Raw genomic sequence first — 18,831 nt, 5'->3', positions numbered from 1 at the left:
ATAAATGTACATGCGTCGATTCTCTTTCATTTGAAAAGCTCTGGAATAAGGGGGGCATAGGATGAAGTTAAGAGGTGATAGGCTCAGGAGTAAACTTAAGAAATACTTTTTTTTTTTTTACAGAAAAGGTGGTAGATGTGAGGAACAGTCTCTCGGAAGAGGTGGTGGAGACGGAGACTGTGGAGGGATGTAGTTTAATTTGCATGATTATTTTTCCCAGATGTCTGCTTGCCTTATCTAATGGGGGTTGGGCTCAAGGAGTGTTTTGAGGCTGCCTAACAAAGTTGTATTTATTTATTTAAAAATGTATTATCCAAAGCTAGCTGTTTAATCACCACTTTACTCCTGCACTTGGATCGAGTCGCTATCTTTAGTAAATCTAGCCCCAAGTGACTTGCCCAGGTCACAAGGAGGAGGGCAGGGTTTGAACCCAAGGAGAGTGCCGAGGCTGTAGCTCTAACCACTACGCTACACTCTCCTCATGCAGCGCTATAGAAATTAGTAGACCAAGAGGATATGCAATGGGGGTGGGGTGGGGATAAATTTTCCTACTGTCAGAACACTACTGTATAAGCTCATTGGCAAGAACTAACTTAGGCTTCAATGGGCACAAGGCTTAGAAACTTTTTTGATGACATCTCTAAATTTGTTTTTTTTTCTATATCAGGGCAGTATAAAAATTTATAAGTGCTAGAGGGTGATAAAACATCATCTCACTTCAGTAAAACACTGCTGAGAGAAGGACTTGAAGCTTGGGACAGTGGGACTCTGATTCTTATGTGAGCCAAGAATAATGAAGCCATTGTGACATCACTGATGTGATTGGCTCTTAGGCACTGGTGGAATGAGGCATTATGACATCACAATATCTGCTCTGGATACCAGAGACAGTCATTCTGTAGTGTCTGTTTCAACCTCAGTCCTTCTACACCTGCTCAACAATAGTAAGGGTCTTCTGGGGTTGAATGCTAATGCAGGGTTTAGGGAATGTTATTTTGGAGATCTCCACTGGGCATATTATACTCGGGTGCAACTTCATAAGACAGAGTAGCGTTGCCAGTGGGGCAAGTGTCAGATTAGACAATACTCATTCCTTTTGGAACAGCAACACTATACAAGGGTTTTGGAGAAGGGGGGGGGGTCACCTGAACAGTTCCTCAGGGACAAAAATTGTGGTCTAGGGGGGCGGGGAGAACAAAGGTGGAATATTGCTTTGTAAAAACATTTACAAATATTCTGCAACTGTAGACACGAGGTCTCCAGCATATTGGCACCAAAGGAATTGAATACCTCTATGGCTAGCTGGGAGGCAAGAAAAGCTCGGGCCACCCTTAAATGCAAGCAATCCTTTTTGCAGGTTTGGAATCAATATTCAGTCCCTTGCCATGGCTTGCCCCATGTCTTTCTCATGAACTGACAGAAGCCTGACTTTGAATACTCTGATTTGTAAGCATCCAACCTAGAGAAACCCTGGAGCTGTATTAACAGGATTCGTTCCTGAATTAGATAATACATGGGTGGAAGTCATAAAGCTTTCTGGGTCTGGTTTTTTTTTGTTTTGTTTTTTACATCTGTTTAATTAATAGGTGGGGTGGGAGTGGAATGGTTCACAGGAGAGGGAGGGGTTTGGCTGGGGGGGTAATGATAATGTTATTTGTCTTCTTTATTGTCATAAGAATTACAAAACATGTCCAACTAATGAGAAAAAAAATACAATAAATATGTTTATTCACAAAATTTGTGCACCCCCCCCCTCACCCCTGCAGCTCATGAATACATACCAGTAGATGGAAAAAAACATCTTCCTTTATGTACCTTTAAGAAATGACCCCAGGAAAAAGTAGGCTGTACATTTACACCTAAGGCAAATTGTGTGTCAGCAAGTATTTTTTTGAATAGAACAAAAGATGCACTGAAATGTTCAAATGTCAATCCTTGCCCCAATATCTACATATCACAAATGTGCTGGAACCTCTGCACCAATATATGTATAGATTTATATCCTATCCTTTCCAGAGAGCTGGGAACGGGTTACAATTTAACATTGCATAAGGTTATAAAGCTGGAGTACATAGAAAGCAGTTCTCATAAAACAGTAAAGTGCAATAGAAAATGGCCTTAAACCCGTTCTGAGCACTTCTGGGAAAATGGAATATAAAACAAATTAAATAAATAGTGTAATGCAGGGACATTGCCATATGGTTTAGGCCAGGGGTGTCCAACCTGCGGCCCCGTGAAGTATTTTCTGCGGCCCCGGTCGAGGGCGATGCAGCGTTTTCCTCTGCTGCCCCCTAGTGTTTACCATCTTGCCGGCTCCCTCCTGTGTCTTGCTGCAGCGTTTGAAAGTTTGTGCGGCCCCAGAAACATTTTTTTTTTTCAGCCAATGCGGCCCAGTGAAGCCAAAAGGTTGGACACCCCTGGTTTAGGCCATTTCTACCACAGCCTTAAAATTGTCATTTCGGTGGTGGGAGGGGGAGGGGTTCCAGGCTGTGCACTCATATTAGTGCATGGCAACAAAAAAGGAAGCACTAGGGAGGGTTAAGGGGCTTCTGTGTTACACCCACAGTCCAGTCCAGTCAGTGTGTGGCAATATCAGCACTTCCATGCCCATGACATGCCCCCCCCCCCTGACAAAAAGAGAATGCCCTATGACCAAAACAAACTCAGGACGCTTTAACACATTGAGTTAGGCATATTTTCCCACATTAAGCATTTTAGTTTTATGTGGTTTATTTAGTAAAAGAGCCCCTAAACCAGATGCAAGGTTAACTACAGTACCCCAAAGCTCTGTATAAATATTTGCACAAACTGAAGTTTTACGATCCACTCAGATTTTTGCTTGGGCAGCCTCATTTTAAGAGTTTATGGGCTTCTCTCCAGCACGAATTTTTATGTATTTATTTTTTTACTGCTTTTGGTATACCACCATTCAGAGCATGAGGTTTTTTTTAAACACATTTCCATGTTGATAACAAGTTTAGAGTAAATTGCTATGGGTGCACTTTCTAACTAAGTTAGGAAGCAAAGTTAGGAAACAGGAAGCCATCTCATATTAAAGAAAAAAAAACCATTGCAATTCACTATATAAAATGACTTAGGCCCTCTTTCACTCAGGTGCGCTACGCATTTTAGCGCACGTTTAGCATACGCTAAATCAACGCATGTGCTAACCGCTAACGCATCCATAGGATAACATGCACGCATTAGTGTTTAGCGCGTGTTTAGAACGCGCTATTTACTGCACGCATTAGTGTTTGGCGCGTGTTTAGAACGCGCTATTTACCGCACGCTAAAAAGCATAGCGCATCTTAGTAAAAGAGGGGGTTAGAGTTAAGGATTAACAGATGCAGCTGATTCATAAACACTGCAATTAAAACCAGGAAAGTGAAAATAAAAATATGAACATGTAAACACCTCTTTAAAAACGCACACTGGTTGCCCCTTTCTCACCACATTACATCCTATAAAATCCTTAATTCTGGTGAACCCAGTTTTCTATTTAGTAAATCAACCCACCAAAGTCATTTAATAGTTCCCTCCTTCTGTGAAATAGTCTGAACAGATGCTCCGTCTACGACTGCAAATTATGAAATCTTCTACTCTCCACCCTCACTGGACTGGTTCAACACCGATCTTCTCCAAAGATGCCTATAATTAACTCCATTTCACAAAAACCAGGAACTTTTTCCTTGATTTTAATTAGCAGCCTAATCAAAACAACTTCTTAGGCCCTCAGCGTTACCACTCAGAACTCAAACTTATCACTGTTCTGAGCTTTACGTGACAAATCGTCACTGGGTCTTACAAAAAGAAAAAAATAGACCCAGTGACGATTTGTCACGTAAAGCTCAGAACAGTGATAAGTTTGAGTTCTGAGTGGTGACGCTAAGGGCCTAAGAAGTTGTTTTGATTAGGCTGCTAATTAAAATCAAGGAAAAAGTTCCTGGTTTTTGTGAAATGAGTGATATGTGGTAGCTGCCTGAAAATAATTTTCATGCTAAATATATTTGTATAATTAACTCCAGTCATCAACAACATGCATGTGAAAGCGCCGGCTGCTAGCCTTAAGTTACGCAAGCATGCTCTCTCTAATGTTGCCCCCCTCACTTTCCTTTCACATTGTGTCCCCTCCCCTCCTTTTTCCTATCACTTTGTGCTCCTTCCCCTCCTTTTTCATCATGTGTTGTCTTTTTATCCCTCTTTTAGCCTGTGAGCTGCTGATGGTATATTCAAGAACGCCCTAAGGATAAACTTTACACTGACTTTTTAAATCAAGTTTAAAGAGCCAGTACTTCAGGAGCTTAAATTTACTTATGAAGATTAGGGGCAGCAAGCTTGTTGAATGTCCTAGTCTGACCTGACAATAAATTATTCTTAAAGAAAAAGAGAATGAGCTGGGAAGTAGGGGGATTAAGAGACTACATTTGTCCATATTAAATTTACTCTGCATTTGAAAGCCCAAAGTGATGCACATTGCAAAGAATAATCCAAATCATGCCTACCAGATGCTAGGGTCCACCTTAAGGGTCAGCACCCATGAAAGATCTAGGTGGTATCAGACAATATGCTGAAATCTGTTACCCAATCTGTAGCAGCTGCCAATAAAGCAAACAGGATGCTAGGAATTATTAGAAAGGGATGTTAAATAAGACACTAATGACTTTCACTCCGTGGTGTGATCTCACCTTAAATATTGTGTTCAATTCTGATTGCTGTATCTCAAAAAAGGATATAGTAGAATTAGAAAAGGTTCAAAGAAGGGTGACCAAAGTAATATACAGGATCAACTCTCATATGAGGAAATGCTAAAGGTTGGAGCTTTTTACACTGGGGGGTGGGCAGGAAAGACGGCTAAAGGGAGATAGAGGTCTACAAAATTCTGAGTGCTGTAGAATGGGTAAAAGTGAAAATCGATTTTTTTTTTTTTTTACTTTTTCAAAAAAGTTAAAACTAGGGGACACAATGAAGTTACATGGAAATCAGGGCTGTGGAGTCGGAGTCGAGGAGTCGGAGTAAATTTCGGGTACCTGGAGTCGGAGTCAGAAGTACAAAAAACTGAGGAGTCGGAGTCGGAACATTTATCTACCGACTCCATTTTTGAACTTGGCCTACCAATCACGAGCGATTCTTTCAGCTATAGCACCCACTATATACACAGCACAAATGTTGCGAGCAGCTTCTGCGGCCTTAGAACCTTGATTAAAAGCAAAAAGAAGGTGGTGTCGGAAATGCTCATTTCTCTCAACTTGACATTCCATTTTAACGATCTGAAAATTAACCAGTGCTGTGGAGTCGGAGTTGGAGGAAATTTCGGGTACCTGGAGTCGGAGTCTGAAGTACAAAAAACTGAGGAGGAGGAGTCGGAACATTTATCTACCGACTCCACAGCCCTGATGGAAATACCTTTAAAATCAATGGGAGGAAGATGTCTCACTCAATTAATTTGTTGCTAGAGGATGTGGTTACAGCTGTTTATCATAGCTGGGTTTAAAAAGGCTTGAACAAGTTCCTGGAGGAAAGTCCAGTCTACAATTGAGACAGACCTGGGGGAAGCCACTACTTGCCCTAGATTGGTAGCATTGAATGCTGGTATTTGGCTTCTGCTAGGTACATGTAACCTGGATTGGCCACTGTTAGAAACATGATACTGGGCTAGATGGACCATTGGTTTGACCCAGGATGGCTATTCTTATGTTACACTATGTTGCTGTAAACTATAGCAGAAATTCTCTTTCACATAACCAAAGTGCAAAAGGCTTATTTTCCAAAATTTGATAGAAAACTTCCTTGTAGGATTTGATGATATCATATCTTCATTGATCTTACTGAAGCCTCCTATGTTAGCTCTGCATCTGCTCCACCTTTGCCAGACTTAAGAACATAAGAACATAAGCAGTGCCTCTGCCGGGTCAGACCAGAGGTCCATCCCGCCCAGCAGTCTGCCCCCGCGGCGGCCCAACAGGTCAGTACAATATTTCTGCTCCAAGATTTCTTCACTGGTGTCCCCTTCCAAATTGTTAAATATTCTGATGACCTGACTGTGCCTTCTTAATTTTTCCTCTTGGAACTCATTCCATTTACCCTCTGTTCTCCAACAAGCACTACTTCTGTCCACAAATGAAACTTGTGCCTTTGATACCTTCTCTTGTTTGGAGAAGATTAAAAAAAGGCAAGAGGCAACATTCAAGAAATACTGTACTAAGAATAAGAGAAAAACAAAGGGATCAGTAAAACTCAAGAGGCCAAGGAGAAGCATGGCTAGCATAAACGTAGGTTTTAGGAATGGTCAACGCCTATCCAGTTGGTTTATTCCATGGCGAGACTGATGGAAAGCAACCCTGACTCAGCAAGACCACCAGTTGATTCCAGTTCTCATTGAATAGAAGAAATACCATACTGTAAACTTTAACATGACATTTCACTTTCATAAGCGGTCCCACACAAAAACCAGTGTGCTAATGCCTATTCAAAAAAACATTTTACTCCTGTTTAAACAAGCATCTTTTGGTCAGATATCTGTCCTAGCATTGTCAAGGTACTTTAATGGAAATTGACATATGGTAGACTTCAAAGTTCCAGAATTTCTTTATAAAATTTATGCCTTACTCTTTCACACCAAACATTGTCAGTCGTTCGAACCAAGGCCAAACCATGTAGTCAACCATAGATACAGAATCTCCACCGAGGAATCGTGTGTTGGGTATCAACTGAGAAACAAAATACAGAATCCTTTCAGACACCAAGTCTAGGTTTTCATCATGAGAACACAAGAGGAACGTCCCCAGTAACTGTTTTGCACCATCGTTTTCCCCCCCAAGTTCACATTTAATCAGCATTTCCAACAAGTTCCTTGTTCACATTCTGCTATGTTACAGAAAATACATACACAGGTTTAAATAGTCAAAGCTGCATGCAAAAACATCTGCTGTGATTTGCTACTGAGATTCTTCTGCATTCGTTTTACAACTCCCTGTCTCTTCCCAAGAGTCTTCATGGCAACTAACAGAAGCATTAGTGCCAGAGAAAGTTATTATAATATAGAAAGTAGTCAAATCATCTAAATCAGTGGTTCCCAACTCTGTCCTGGAGGACCACCAGGCCAGTCGGGTTTTCAGGATCGCCCTAATGAATATGCATGGAGCAGATTTGCGTGCCTGGCATCTCCATTATATGCAGATCTCTCTCATGCATATTCATTAGGGCGATCCTGAAAACCCAACTGGCCTGGTGGTCCTCCAGGACAGGGTTGGGAACCACTGATCTAAATCATGCAGATATGGCGTTGCTTAAAGCTCAGCACTAGAGAATGACATGGGGACAAAATTTTCCCCGTCCCTGCAAGTTTTGTCGCTGTCCCTGCCCCATTCCTGTTAGCACTGCCTTAAATGCACAAGCCTAAAACACTTATGATATTAAAAGTATTTGAGGCTTGTGCAGATGAGGGCAGAGCTTGCAGGAATGGGACAGAATTTGCCGGGACGGTAAAATGAGTTCCCGCAGGGGATGGGGAAAAATTTGTCCCCGTGTCATTCTCCACTCAGCGCCACTTACGGCACTGCCGAAGTTAAAATCAATTTTAGAAATTGCCATCCTTGTGTTCTGCTTTGTATTTTAACAAACATTTGATTACGAGTATTGAAGCTATTCAGCTAGCATTTTAGCTATGGAGCTGTAAAGAGGACATCCATAAATAAGTCAAATATTTGACTGCTAGAAGCAGAATCATGGTAGTTCTGCCAGGTTAACTCTAGTAGAAAGTCCTGCTAGACTACTGCTGTGGGTTGCAGCTGCCATTTTGAACCCAAAGTTGGCACAGGCAGGAGTGTGTGGGGATTGCTCCTGCCTATCCTACCATAACCACAAAGGTGTTGCAAAGGTAGATCTGAGGGAGCCAAATCAGGTTAACGAGCTGAATATTCCCACTATCTCAGTGATGGGCAACCTCAGTCCTTGAGGGCAACCTACTCAGTTGGGTTCTCAGATTTCCTCAATAAATATGCATGAAATCTATTTGCATACAATGAAGGCAGGGCGTGGAAATAGATCTCATGCATATTTATTGGGGAAACCCTGAAAACCCAATTGGGTTGCCCACCCTGCACGATCTGGTTAACTTCCCAGATATGGGCAGATAAAATGGTCAAAGGAACAATCAGTAGCACTTTTTTTTACTTGTGGCCCAGATAAGTGCTGATCAATCAAGATTTAATCAGGCAGTTAATTGCAATATTTTGTTTTTAAACCAGCTATGTTAGCAGAGTATTTTGAAAAGAAAGCTCCTCTCAAGGGGGCATTTAAAACCCTTCATACCCACCATACAATCCATGCTGCTTCTGAATACATACCTGCTCAAACTTAGTGAACTGATCTTTGAATGCTGCCTTGGGCGCAGCAAGGGCCTCCCCAGCTTTCCTTGCCATATGCACCTTGTACATAGAAGCAGTCACCTGGGGAAACCAAGAATGGAAGTTTACGGTCAGAGGACACAAATCGGCACTGCTACCGGAACGGAATGTAACAGCATGGTACACTGAGCCTGATCTATTCCACATTGTAGAGTTTAGTTTAAATGTGTTTAGAAGTTAACCTTGGTTTATCATGAATCCATTTGTCATTTTTCCAGGTTGCATCAGGGGTGTGTGATGCAGTGGTTAGAGCCACAGCCTCAGTACCCCGAGGTTGTGGGTTCAAATTCCACACTGCTCCTTGTGACCGTGGGCAAGTCACTTAATCCAACTCCTATAACTTTCTCACTGATATTCAAGAAATAATTTACTTGTGCCACAATTTCATTGAAAGTTTCATGCACATCAATTCTTATAATAATAAATGAGGGGAGAGCCTCAGAACCCCGTGCGTAATGATGTCAATTACTGCACTAGAAAGGGAAAAGATCTTCACCGGCTCTTGACCCCCCCTCCTACCTACAGCAGACACAGTAAATGTTTCAAAATGGTGTCAGAAGAGTCAAAACTACTTAGCTTGTAGGTAGAATGTTCAATGATGTTGAAAATGTGTTGTTGTCTCTGCCAGTCCTAGCCGACGGACGTTAGGCTAGCTACCGTTTCACTAGACAAGCTGCGTCAGGGCTCCGGACAGCATAGCAGCGTATTGATTCACACGCTTGCTGAGACAGTAATTTCTAGTGCAGTAATTGACATCATTACGCACGGGGTTCTGAGGCTCTCCCCTCATTTATCATTATAAGAATTGATGTGCATGAAGCTTTCAATGAAAGTGTGGCATAAGTAAATTATTTCTTGAATACCAGTGAGAAAGTTATAGGAGTTGGATTTGATTTTCTTTCTCATTCTTGGTTATACAAGTCACTTAATCCCCCATTGCCCCAGGTACATTAGATAGAGTGTGAGCCCGCCGGGACAGACAGGGAAAAATGCTTGAGTACCTGGATGTAAACCACTTAGACTATAAGTGGTATATAAATGCTTAAATAAATAAAAGAACTGTATGCAATTTCAAGCTAATTGTGCCTACATTACAGGATGAGGAGTGCCCTTTGATTCACTGCTTATTTGTAGATCGTTTGTTTGTTTTGATTTATATAGGGACCTCCCTCCACTTCAAAATCACTGAGCTCTGGAACAACCTTACCTCCCCTCTTCGGAACTTGAGCTCTCTCCAAGTTTTCCGCAAATCCACTTCAAAATCACTGAGCTCTGGAACAACCTTACCTCCCCTCTTCGGAACTTGAGCTCTCTCCAAGTTTTCCGCAAATCCACTTCAAAATCACTGAGCTCTGGAACAACCTTACCTCCCCTCTTCGGAACTTGAGCTCTCTCCAAGTTTTCCGCAAACATCTGAAAACCTGGCTTTTCTCAAATAATGTAAGTCTCCCTCCAACTTAGGAATCAAGGAAACTCTTATATCTTGGCATCCCAAGTCCTCTAAATTTTCTTCACACTTCTACCTCTAACCCTCTGTTGTAGTTCCTTCCTATTTCTCCTACTGTAAACCGCGTCGAGCTCTACGAACGTGGAGATGATGCGGTATACAAACCTAAGGATTAGATTAGATTACATATCCCATACTCCCAGAAAGCTCAGGGCGGGTAACATATATCCTAAGCAGTTTACATTGAATGGTGACTCTAGGCATTTTGCTTTCTGACCGCCAGGCTCACAATCTATGGTGCCTGGAGCAATGGAGGGTTAGATGACTTGCCTAGGGTCACAAGGAGCAGTGCTGGGATCAAACCCACAACCTCAAGGTGCTGCGGCAGCTGCTCTAAGCACTAGGCCCCATCTCCACTCAGGCCCGGATTCACTAAACTCAACCGATCTGGATCGTTGTTGGGCGATTCGTGGCCGAGTTCTGCCGAACGACCGATTCACTACAAGATTCTGCCTGCAAGTGATCGGATGGGACGCACACCCTATAGCGACCCCATGGATCGCTGTAGAGCGATCGAGATTCATGCGCAGATTATCCTGGTTGGTTGTAGATGCCATGTGCGCATGCGCTTGCTCTTCGCACAAGCGAGCTCAAAATAAAGGGGGAGGGGCGGGGGCTGCAGTTTACTTGCCAGCCCTACGCTTCCACAGGCTGCAGCACAAGGCAACAGTCTACCTGTTAATGACCGCTGTAGGCAAAAAGGGGTTTTGCACCAATATTACACCTATGATAGACATTAGCACACAGCACATTAAAATGTAGGAAAGAGAGCTATTAAGTGCCCTGCAGCACTTCAGAGCTGTGTGCCGTCTACTGCAGGGACACAAAAAGCTAGAATCCTACTGCCAATGATTTCAAATTTTTGCGTAGCCAGATTTTACAGAACACGCTTTTTGTGCAGCCAGATTGTGGAATAGAACATTGGTATTGTTTTTAACTTTATTATTTTCATTTAGGACTTTTATTCTTGTTTATATCGGTTTTAAGTTCATTCAACTGATTCTCCAGGTTTGACAGTTGCTCCGGTCTAACGGCGGAGGGATCCTCTTACTGCTGCTCGACTGGTTCCTTGGTGGCGGTTGAAAGATGCTGAGTTGGGTCCTGATTTCGTCGTGGAGGATGGGAGAGGTCTGGTTTCGGCAGCTCCGTGTGTCTGTGTGCCGACAGCAGCGTGCGTCCCTCTCGCTGCATTTGGAGACGTGCTGTCGGGGAGGAGGACGGCACAACGGAGCGGGCCTGGAGGCGGTGCTGTTGAAGAAAAGGCAACATCAGAGGGATCCCCAGCATATGCAGCAGCGTGATGGGGCAGTCGTCCTGCTGGAGAGTCGCATTATTGTTGGAGGGTCCCCGGGATCCTGGGTGACAGCTGTTGGATCGAAAGATGATGGCAGTTGGTCGTTAAGGCAGCGATACATCGAGTTGGTAATGGCGGCTGCCCGGATGTTTCTGCGGTCACCTGATCCTTACAATCTCGCCTGCATTTGGCATTGCCTTTCCTCCATCCCAAATATCAAACCTGTATTTTGACATTGCCCAGACTCGGATCCAATTTGACTATCCTGCAATTTGGTTTTTCTCTGACTCTGATCATATTGTTTGACTGGTCTTAATTTTATTTTATATATTGTTCATTATTTTTATTTTAATTGGTATTTTATTATTTTTTTCTTATTTTTTCTTCTCAATTCTTATTAATTTGCTTATTGAATTACTTGTTGGAATTTCATATCTTGTCTCAATCTTTATCTCTATCTTTACATATTATAATTTTATTTTTCATTAATTGTTCCTCAGGTACTTTAGTTAGATTGTGAGCCTTCGGGACAGTAAGGGATTTTCTAAGTACCTATCTTTACTTATCTTATTTTTATTGTATCCTTAATGTATATTTTCTGTAAACCGCTTCGAACCTAACGGATTAGCGGTATATAAGAAATGAAATTAAATTAAATTAAACATGCTTTAAACCCGCAGGTTAAAACCACAGGCTTGCACTGCACTTTTTAAGAATATATGAAAAGGGAGCAATGTACAGTTTTATTTTGATGGTTGTTTTGTAACCTCAATACTGGGATTTCAGAGCAGGAGAGTCGGTAAGGACAGCAAGTGACTGGTCCCCAGCAGTCGCTTCATTTCGGATCGGCAAACCCAATCGGTGTCTCTTCTGTTTAGTGAATCGATGGCTTCCTACTTATGCATGCCATTTCCCCTCATTTGCATGGGCAGATCGGATCAGGTGGGAGATTGATCATGCATAAGGTTAGTGAATCAGGCCGGGGAATGATCGCAAACTGGTCAGGACACGATCGGTACATTTAGTGAATCTGACCCTTAGAACTGGACATGGGAGAATAGGCTAGGGAAATCCCAAGAGAAAACCCCTAAAGCTGCAACAGAAGTGATCTTAATGTGCCCCTTAAATTTGTCTACACTTTATCTTTTGGAGACCCACAGGGATTTATCTATTGATAATTAATCGTCCTGAGAACTATGAATTAAACCAGTTTAGTGGGACACTCTTTTATACTCCTGTTGGCAAAATTAGAGGATACAAGATAATCTACTACATTGAAGACAGCTGTTAAATCTAAATCTAATTGGATGAAAAGTGATAACCTCGTCTAGCATACAAAACCGAGAAGTCGCGGTGCTGTGACCTAATCAGAACCCTGATAGATGTAAAAAAAAAAAAAAAGCAGTTGATCCCCAAAAATCCATTGAGTTACCTACCTGTAAAGTATTTGCTAAAAATGAAAGAATTAGTTATTTAGTTTATAACTTTGGATTTCTTCAGAAGAGGAGAAACCATAGTTTGCCCATGGCCTAATTGTAGAGCATTTCCACATATCTGGAAAATATCCCTTCCTCTAAACTAGTGTTTAAAATACTTTAAAAAAAAAAAAATTGGGAAGTTTCAAGAAATTGCAATAACAAAAACATATGGCACAACTCAGCAATTACATTCTTGAACTTTTAAAATAAAAAATTTGGGAAGAGAATCCCCAACTATCTTTGAGCAATTGGGGTGGAAATATTTGGAGCAGTGAACAGTAGCACATTTTCTAAGAAGTCTGGAGTAAAATGATTTTAAGTATTTAGAGGTCTTAAATCTCAGCAGCCAAAACTGTCTCTAGAGGAAGAAAAGTGAGTAATAGGAACAAGATTTCCACATGCAATTTGAGTACTTTATTCTGTAAAATCTCAAACTGATCAGGACCAATTTCAATCCTTTTATTTCAATCCTCACTTGATGAAAAATGAACAAGCTTATATAACTATTGAGAAAATTTTTCTGTACAAATCAAAAGATGTGTTGCTACCAGTCTCCAATATTGTCAAACAGATTTATTCTGTCTCCTCCAATTTTTCTGTGTGACAATCTCCATCTACCTTCAGATGTAAACCAGGATATAATTTTAAATGATTTTATTGGCAACATCTGCTTAGGAGCGCAATTCAAAATTTGCTGTAATACCTCAAATACGAGAAACTTTGACTTTTAAAGGCAGTACACATCGAGAAATGTTTGAATTACTCTCCGTTCCAGAAATCGAGGGCTTGATCAATTTTGTTGTGAAGAGGGCTGTGGAGTCAAGGTCGAGGAGTTAGAGACAATTTTGGGTACCTGGAGTCGAAGGATTTATCTACCGACTCCACAGCACCAACTCCATCCCCTCTGTCAATATTAGGACTAACTCGCTCTCATATGTACCCCTGCGTTGGTCATTCTCTCTTCATAAGTACCCCCCTCCCCTTTGCTGAAAAAAAGCTGGAAAGATAGACACAGTCTTGTTTTGTTTGGACTCCTAGGGCCAAATTCTTTAAACAGCATCCTGATTGTCAGAAAATTGGGACACATGTTTTGTAAAAAAACAACCCAAAAAACAAAAACCAACTTGAGGCAGGCCACCTACACTGTGGGTGTCCATCGCAGGTGCAGGGAGGCACCTAGGGATGCTTAAGCTTGCCCAAGGCTAGGCATGGGCTCGCCTGGAAGTGGCCTTAGGCAAACTTAAGCAGCCCTAGGCAATAGGTATCATCGGATCTGCACTTTCATGGTTCACGTCTTACTTCTCAGAACGCAGTTTTAAAGTTCATGCAATGAATGAAACTTCGATTTCTTTGGCTCAAATCTATGGTGTTCCACAAGGTTCTATTTTATCACCTTTACTATTTAATATCTTTCTATCTCCTCTTCTAACTCTAGCTCAATCTATCGGATTTACGATCTTCGCCTATGCAGATGACATTCAGCTCCTTCATCCAATCAACACTTCCAACATTTCTGACATAAAAGATATCAACAATAAACTGGATTCCATAAACGACTGGCTCTACTCTAACAAACTTTCCCTCAATGTCAACAAATCCCGTGGCCTCTTATTCTCAACCAAGAATACTGAATCTTTACTGGAAAAAATAACTATTAAATCTGTTCCAATTCAAATGGAAACAAAAATAAAACTTTTAGGGGTCATTATTGATAAAGATTTATCATTTCATGATCACATCAGTTCTATAATAAAAACATGTTTCTACAAACTCCGTATCATTCGTTCATTAACTTCAATCTTGCAGTTCGAATCAATTACAATTCTGGTTCATTCTCTGATCATTTCTCACCTAGACTATTGTAATTCCCTTCTTAACGGTCTTCCCCAAAAAGAAATCCGACGTCTCCAATTGATTCAAAATACAGCTATAAAACTCATTTATAAACTAGGTAAATTTGATCACGTCACTCCAGTTCTGAAAGATGCCCACTGGCTTCCTGTGGCCCACCGAATCACATATAAAATTATTCTCTTGACCTTCAAAATAAAATCCTCTCATCTGCCTTCATTTCTATATAAACTCCTCATTCCCCAATGTTCATCTCGTACTCTGAGATCCACAAATCAAAATCTCCTTCTGATCCCCTCTATTAAACATTTTTACTACACGCGGAAAATAAATTTTGCTGTCTCTGCTCCAATGCTATGGAACTCTTTACCACAACCTCTTCGCGACGAACAACAACTGGATAAATTTAAGACAGGCCTAAAGACTTTTCTATTCCGCGATGCATTCATTTCAGTTTAGTATCTACTTTCTCTGTTATTTTCAATTATTTAACCTTCAAAAATTATTTCTAAAAGACTTTTTCCCTACCCTAATGTTTTTTTCCCATTCCCTCTTTCTCCCTTTTCTCTTAACAATGTAACTTTACCCTCCCACAAACCTCTTCCCTCAAGTTTGTCTTGTCTATGTTTTATGTTCTAATTTACACTGTATGTACTTCTAAATATTGATTATATTAATTCCTCTTTTTTATCTATATTTTTTATTGTAATGTAAACCGGCCAGATATTTATTTGATGGTCGGTATATTAAAACCTAATAAACTTGGAAACTTGGATAGGCATCTGAAATGTTTCGCAGAAATTCCCTTGCTGCGATCAGCTCAGTGGCAACGCAATTCTCTAAACAGCATCTGTGACTTGGATGCCGGTTAGAGAATCAGCAGGGTTAGGCAGATGTTAGGACAGATGTGATTCTCAAAAGCCATGAGACTGGGCATCCTATACAGAATCAGACCCCTTGTGCCTCACCTGGCTTTAGCTGCAGATTCGTCTGGTGGAATCTGCTTCCCCCCAGTGACTCCTCTAATGGCAGGACTTGAAACCACAGGACCAACCCAAACTTCTGGTGCCACATAACCCAGGCTCATGGTTAGAAGAACTGTAGCTGAGAAGCAGGGATCCTGCGTTTCCACTAAGCTTCTGCCAAGCTAGAAAAAAATAAGTTGGTGGGCCAGGTTTTGGTCCCCAGGCTGTTGGTTGAACAAGCCTGCTCTAGAATCTGTTGGATGATGTGGTGAAAAGAGCAGTTAGTACAGTTTGCTTTAAATTTTGATAGTTTCTTGGAGAAGTCCGTAAAAATCACTTTAGCCAAGTAGACTTGGAGAAAAGCCAGTCTGAGGGTGTAAACATGGAATCCTGCCATATACCAGTACTTGCAAGCTGATTGGTTTCCAACACTGGACAGATATTGAGTGGCTTGGGCTTTTGGTCTGATGCAGTATACCAAGTTAGGCTCCTATCACTCTGTTCTGCCTTCCCCCTCTCCCTCCCCCCAACTTGTGACTTCTACCATTGTTACTATTGTATACAGACACAGTGCTTAGTTGCATCACTCAATGGAAAGATTTTTTGGCATTTGTCACTATACTCATTGGACCATTATTTTTTTTTTTTGGCTTTTGGTCTTTTGATTCCATTCTTTGTCAGTACCCAACACTATCACAGAACTTAAGCTATATCATCTGTCGGAAGGATAATTTGGAACCTTTTATTACTGTGACAATTATAGAACTATTTATTGTTTTAATAAACTTGGCTCATCCAGTTCATCGTCGCCACCTACCTGCTTGCTTTTGTGTCTGCTCTCCCCCCTCCCCCCCCCCCACACACTCCATGCTTATTTTCAGGCAGGGATGCATTCTTAAAAACTAGGATATCGTAGGGACTACAAGCTCCCTATCTACCTACTTAGGTCAAAGCATTTAAGGTTTGTGGATCCCAAACTGGAAATCTCTAGACTTTAGTTCAGTTTCTCCTTATTGATAATAGGAAAACACCCACAACAAATGTGGACTTTGTATGACCAAAGAAGAGATGATTGACTCAATTTACTTATATTTACCACCATATATAAAGGAGGAAAAAAGACCTCAGTGAGTGGGACAGCCTGCACCAATGGCAAGCATTCTGCAACACTTAATACCCAACCACAATTCAATCACAGGTCAAAAAAACCTCCTGTCATATGATATTCAATTTTGAAACAAATGTCCTTCAGTTCAATATACCGGACAATCCTTTCTTAAATTTATAAATGTCCTTATCTTCTATGTTTCTTGAATAAGTCAATCACACCCTTGATTCTGTCTTTTTAGATATAACTGCATTTCTTAGATCTTTTAGAAAATATTAACTTCTTCCAATATATCGTGGAAAACAGAAATCATTTTGAAAAACTTGATTGTCCCATATATATATATATATATAAAGTGAAAAACAGAACTTCGACAAACTTGATTATCCCTACACAGCACCTCCATTTCACGGCTTCTTCAGGGGAATAAGGAGCAGCATTTATCACCATATCCATGGAGGATCGATTAAATGAATCTGTAAGTCCACATTTGTTGTGAGTATAGGAATATAAAGTAATGTGGACATTTGTTCCTATTTTTTTGAATCATAGGTAGGAAAATAAACAGACACCCACACATCCAGTCAGTTCTGCAGCTCATTAGCATGCACTTTGTAGCAATATTAGCATACTAGTGTTTAAACCCGTTACATTAACGGGTGCTAGAATATATGTCTGTCTTTCTTTCTTTCTGTGTCTCTTCCTGCCCCTGTCTCTTTTATTTCTGTCTCTCTCCCTCCCACTGTCTATCTTTCTTTCTTTATATCTCTCTCCCTCTCGCTGTCTGTCTTTCTTTCTATCTGTCTCTCTCCCTGGCTCCCTTTGTCTGTCTGTCTCTTTCTTTCTGTCTCTCTCTCTGGCTCCCTTCTGTCTCCCCCCCCCAAAGCAAACCAAGATTGCTCCCTGGCCCCCTTTCCCTCTCCCCCCTCTCTTCTCTGTGCAGCAGCAGAATTCCCCCACCTTCCCTGAGCAGTATCAGCAGCATTCCCCCCTTCCCTGTGCAGCAGCATTCCCCCCCTTCCCTGTGCTGCAGCAGCATTCATCCCCCTTCTCTGTGCAGCAGGGCAGCAGCATTTCTCTTCCTCAAAGCCGCAGCCACGGCTCCTCTCACGATCCGCTTCTGCGTCGGAAGCCTCTCTGACGTGACGTCAGGGAGGCTTCTGACGCAGGTGCAGCTCATGAGATGAGCGCCACCGCTGCAGTGGATTGAAGAATGCTTTCAATAAGGGAGCCGGCCAGACCGCGGGCCGTGGCCAGACTTGGGGGACCTGTTTTAGACAGAGTGAAGCTGGGAGGGGGGGGGGGGAGTCACCATGGTCGCTGCCTCCGTGGTTAAGGTGCCTTCGCATGCGCAGTAGAAGGAACCAGCGTACCACCGCTGGCTCCTTCTACTGCGCATGTCTGACACGGAAGCACACATCACGGAGTCAGAGATCACGGCGTTGTAAGTGCGCATGCGCGCTTAGGGTTTTATTATAGAGGATTGCATTACTTACTGAATTGTGTGTTTAAAAGAGAGACTTGTAACATGGATACAGTGTTCTTACATACAAAAAAAAAAAAACCCCACAGTGCTAAAAACTGGAGACTCCTGGCCAAGCTTAAACAGGCTTAAAATGATTACCTATAGCCTTAAGAAATAAAGCAATTCTTAAGGGTGGAATTATTTGGTTAGAATTCTAATGCAGACGACCAGAGAAACTGATGAGCCATGTGGTTTGTCAGTAACTGCTACAGTTTTTAAAAAAAGCACTGCTGGATGGAATTTTATCCATCCCTAAAGAAATAAAAAAAAAAAAAGGCTAAACAAATGGATTATCTGATTTTAAAAGATCAAACGCCATGCTGTAAATCGCATTACAACCCACATGCCACACTAGCTGTATACACTGAGAAATGCTGCACTAATGTTACTGTCACACCTACTTGCTTGGTGGCATTAGTTCATGCCTTGTTGCACAACTGTAAGTGAACAAGAAAAGTGGTGACGGGACTAAATCGCGCGAGACAACGGCGCACCGACAACTGAGCGCAAGGTTGACAGCGCGCCGAAGAAAAGCACTATTTTAAAGGGCTCCGACGGGGAGTGTGGGGGGGAAACCCCCCCACTTTACTTAACAGACATTGCGCTGGCGTTGTGGGGGGTTTGTGGGTTGTAACCCCCCACATTATACTTAAAACTGAACTTTTTCCCTAAAAAACAGGCAAAAAGTTCGGTTTCAA

The 18,831-nt window shown here is 41.7% G+C and overlaps 1 protein-coding gene across 1 annotated transcript in view; it reads right to left on the bottom strand.

Moving 5' to 3' along the window:
- GSTO1 (glutathione S-transferase omega 1) overlaps positions 1-18,831 on the bottom strand; it is a 45,981-nt gene that overhangs the window by 7,499 nt on the left and 19,651 nt on the right. Inside the window, exons 4-5 of the mRNA XM_033942774.1 lie at positions 8,346-8,447; positions 6,607-6,707 (exon numbers count right to left, since the gene is read on the bottom strand). Of these exons, the coding sequence (XP_033798665.1) occupies positions 6,607-6,707; positions 8,346-8,447 (203 nt within the window). The remainder of the gene's footprint in view (positions 1-6,606; positions 6,708-8,345; positions 8,448-18,831) is intronic.

The sequence above is a fragment of the Geotrypetes seraphini genome, chromosome 4 (assembly GCF_902459505.1).
Source record: "Geotrypetes seraphini chromosome 4, aGeoSer1.1, whole genome shotgun sequence".
Lineage (NCBI taxonomy): Eukaryota > Metazoa > Chordata > Amphibia > Gymnophiona > Dermophiidae > Geotrypetes > Geotrypetes seraphini.
The sequence above is the reverse complement of the archived record's forward strand: the minus strand, read 5'-3'. Positions and strand labels throughout refer to the sequence as shown.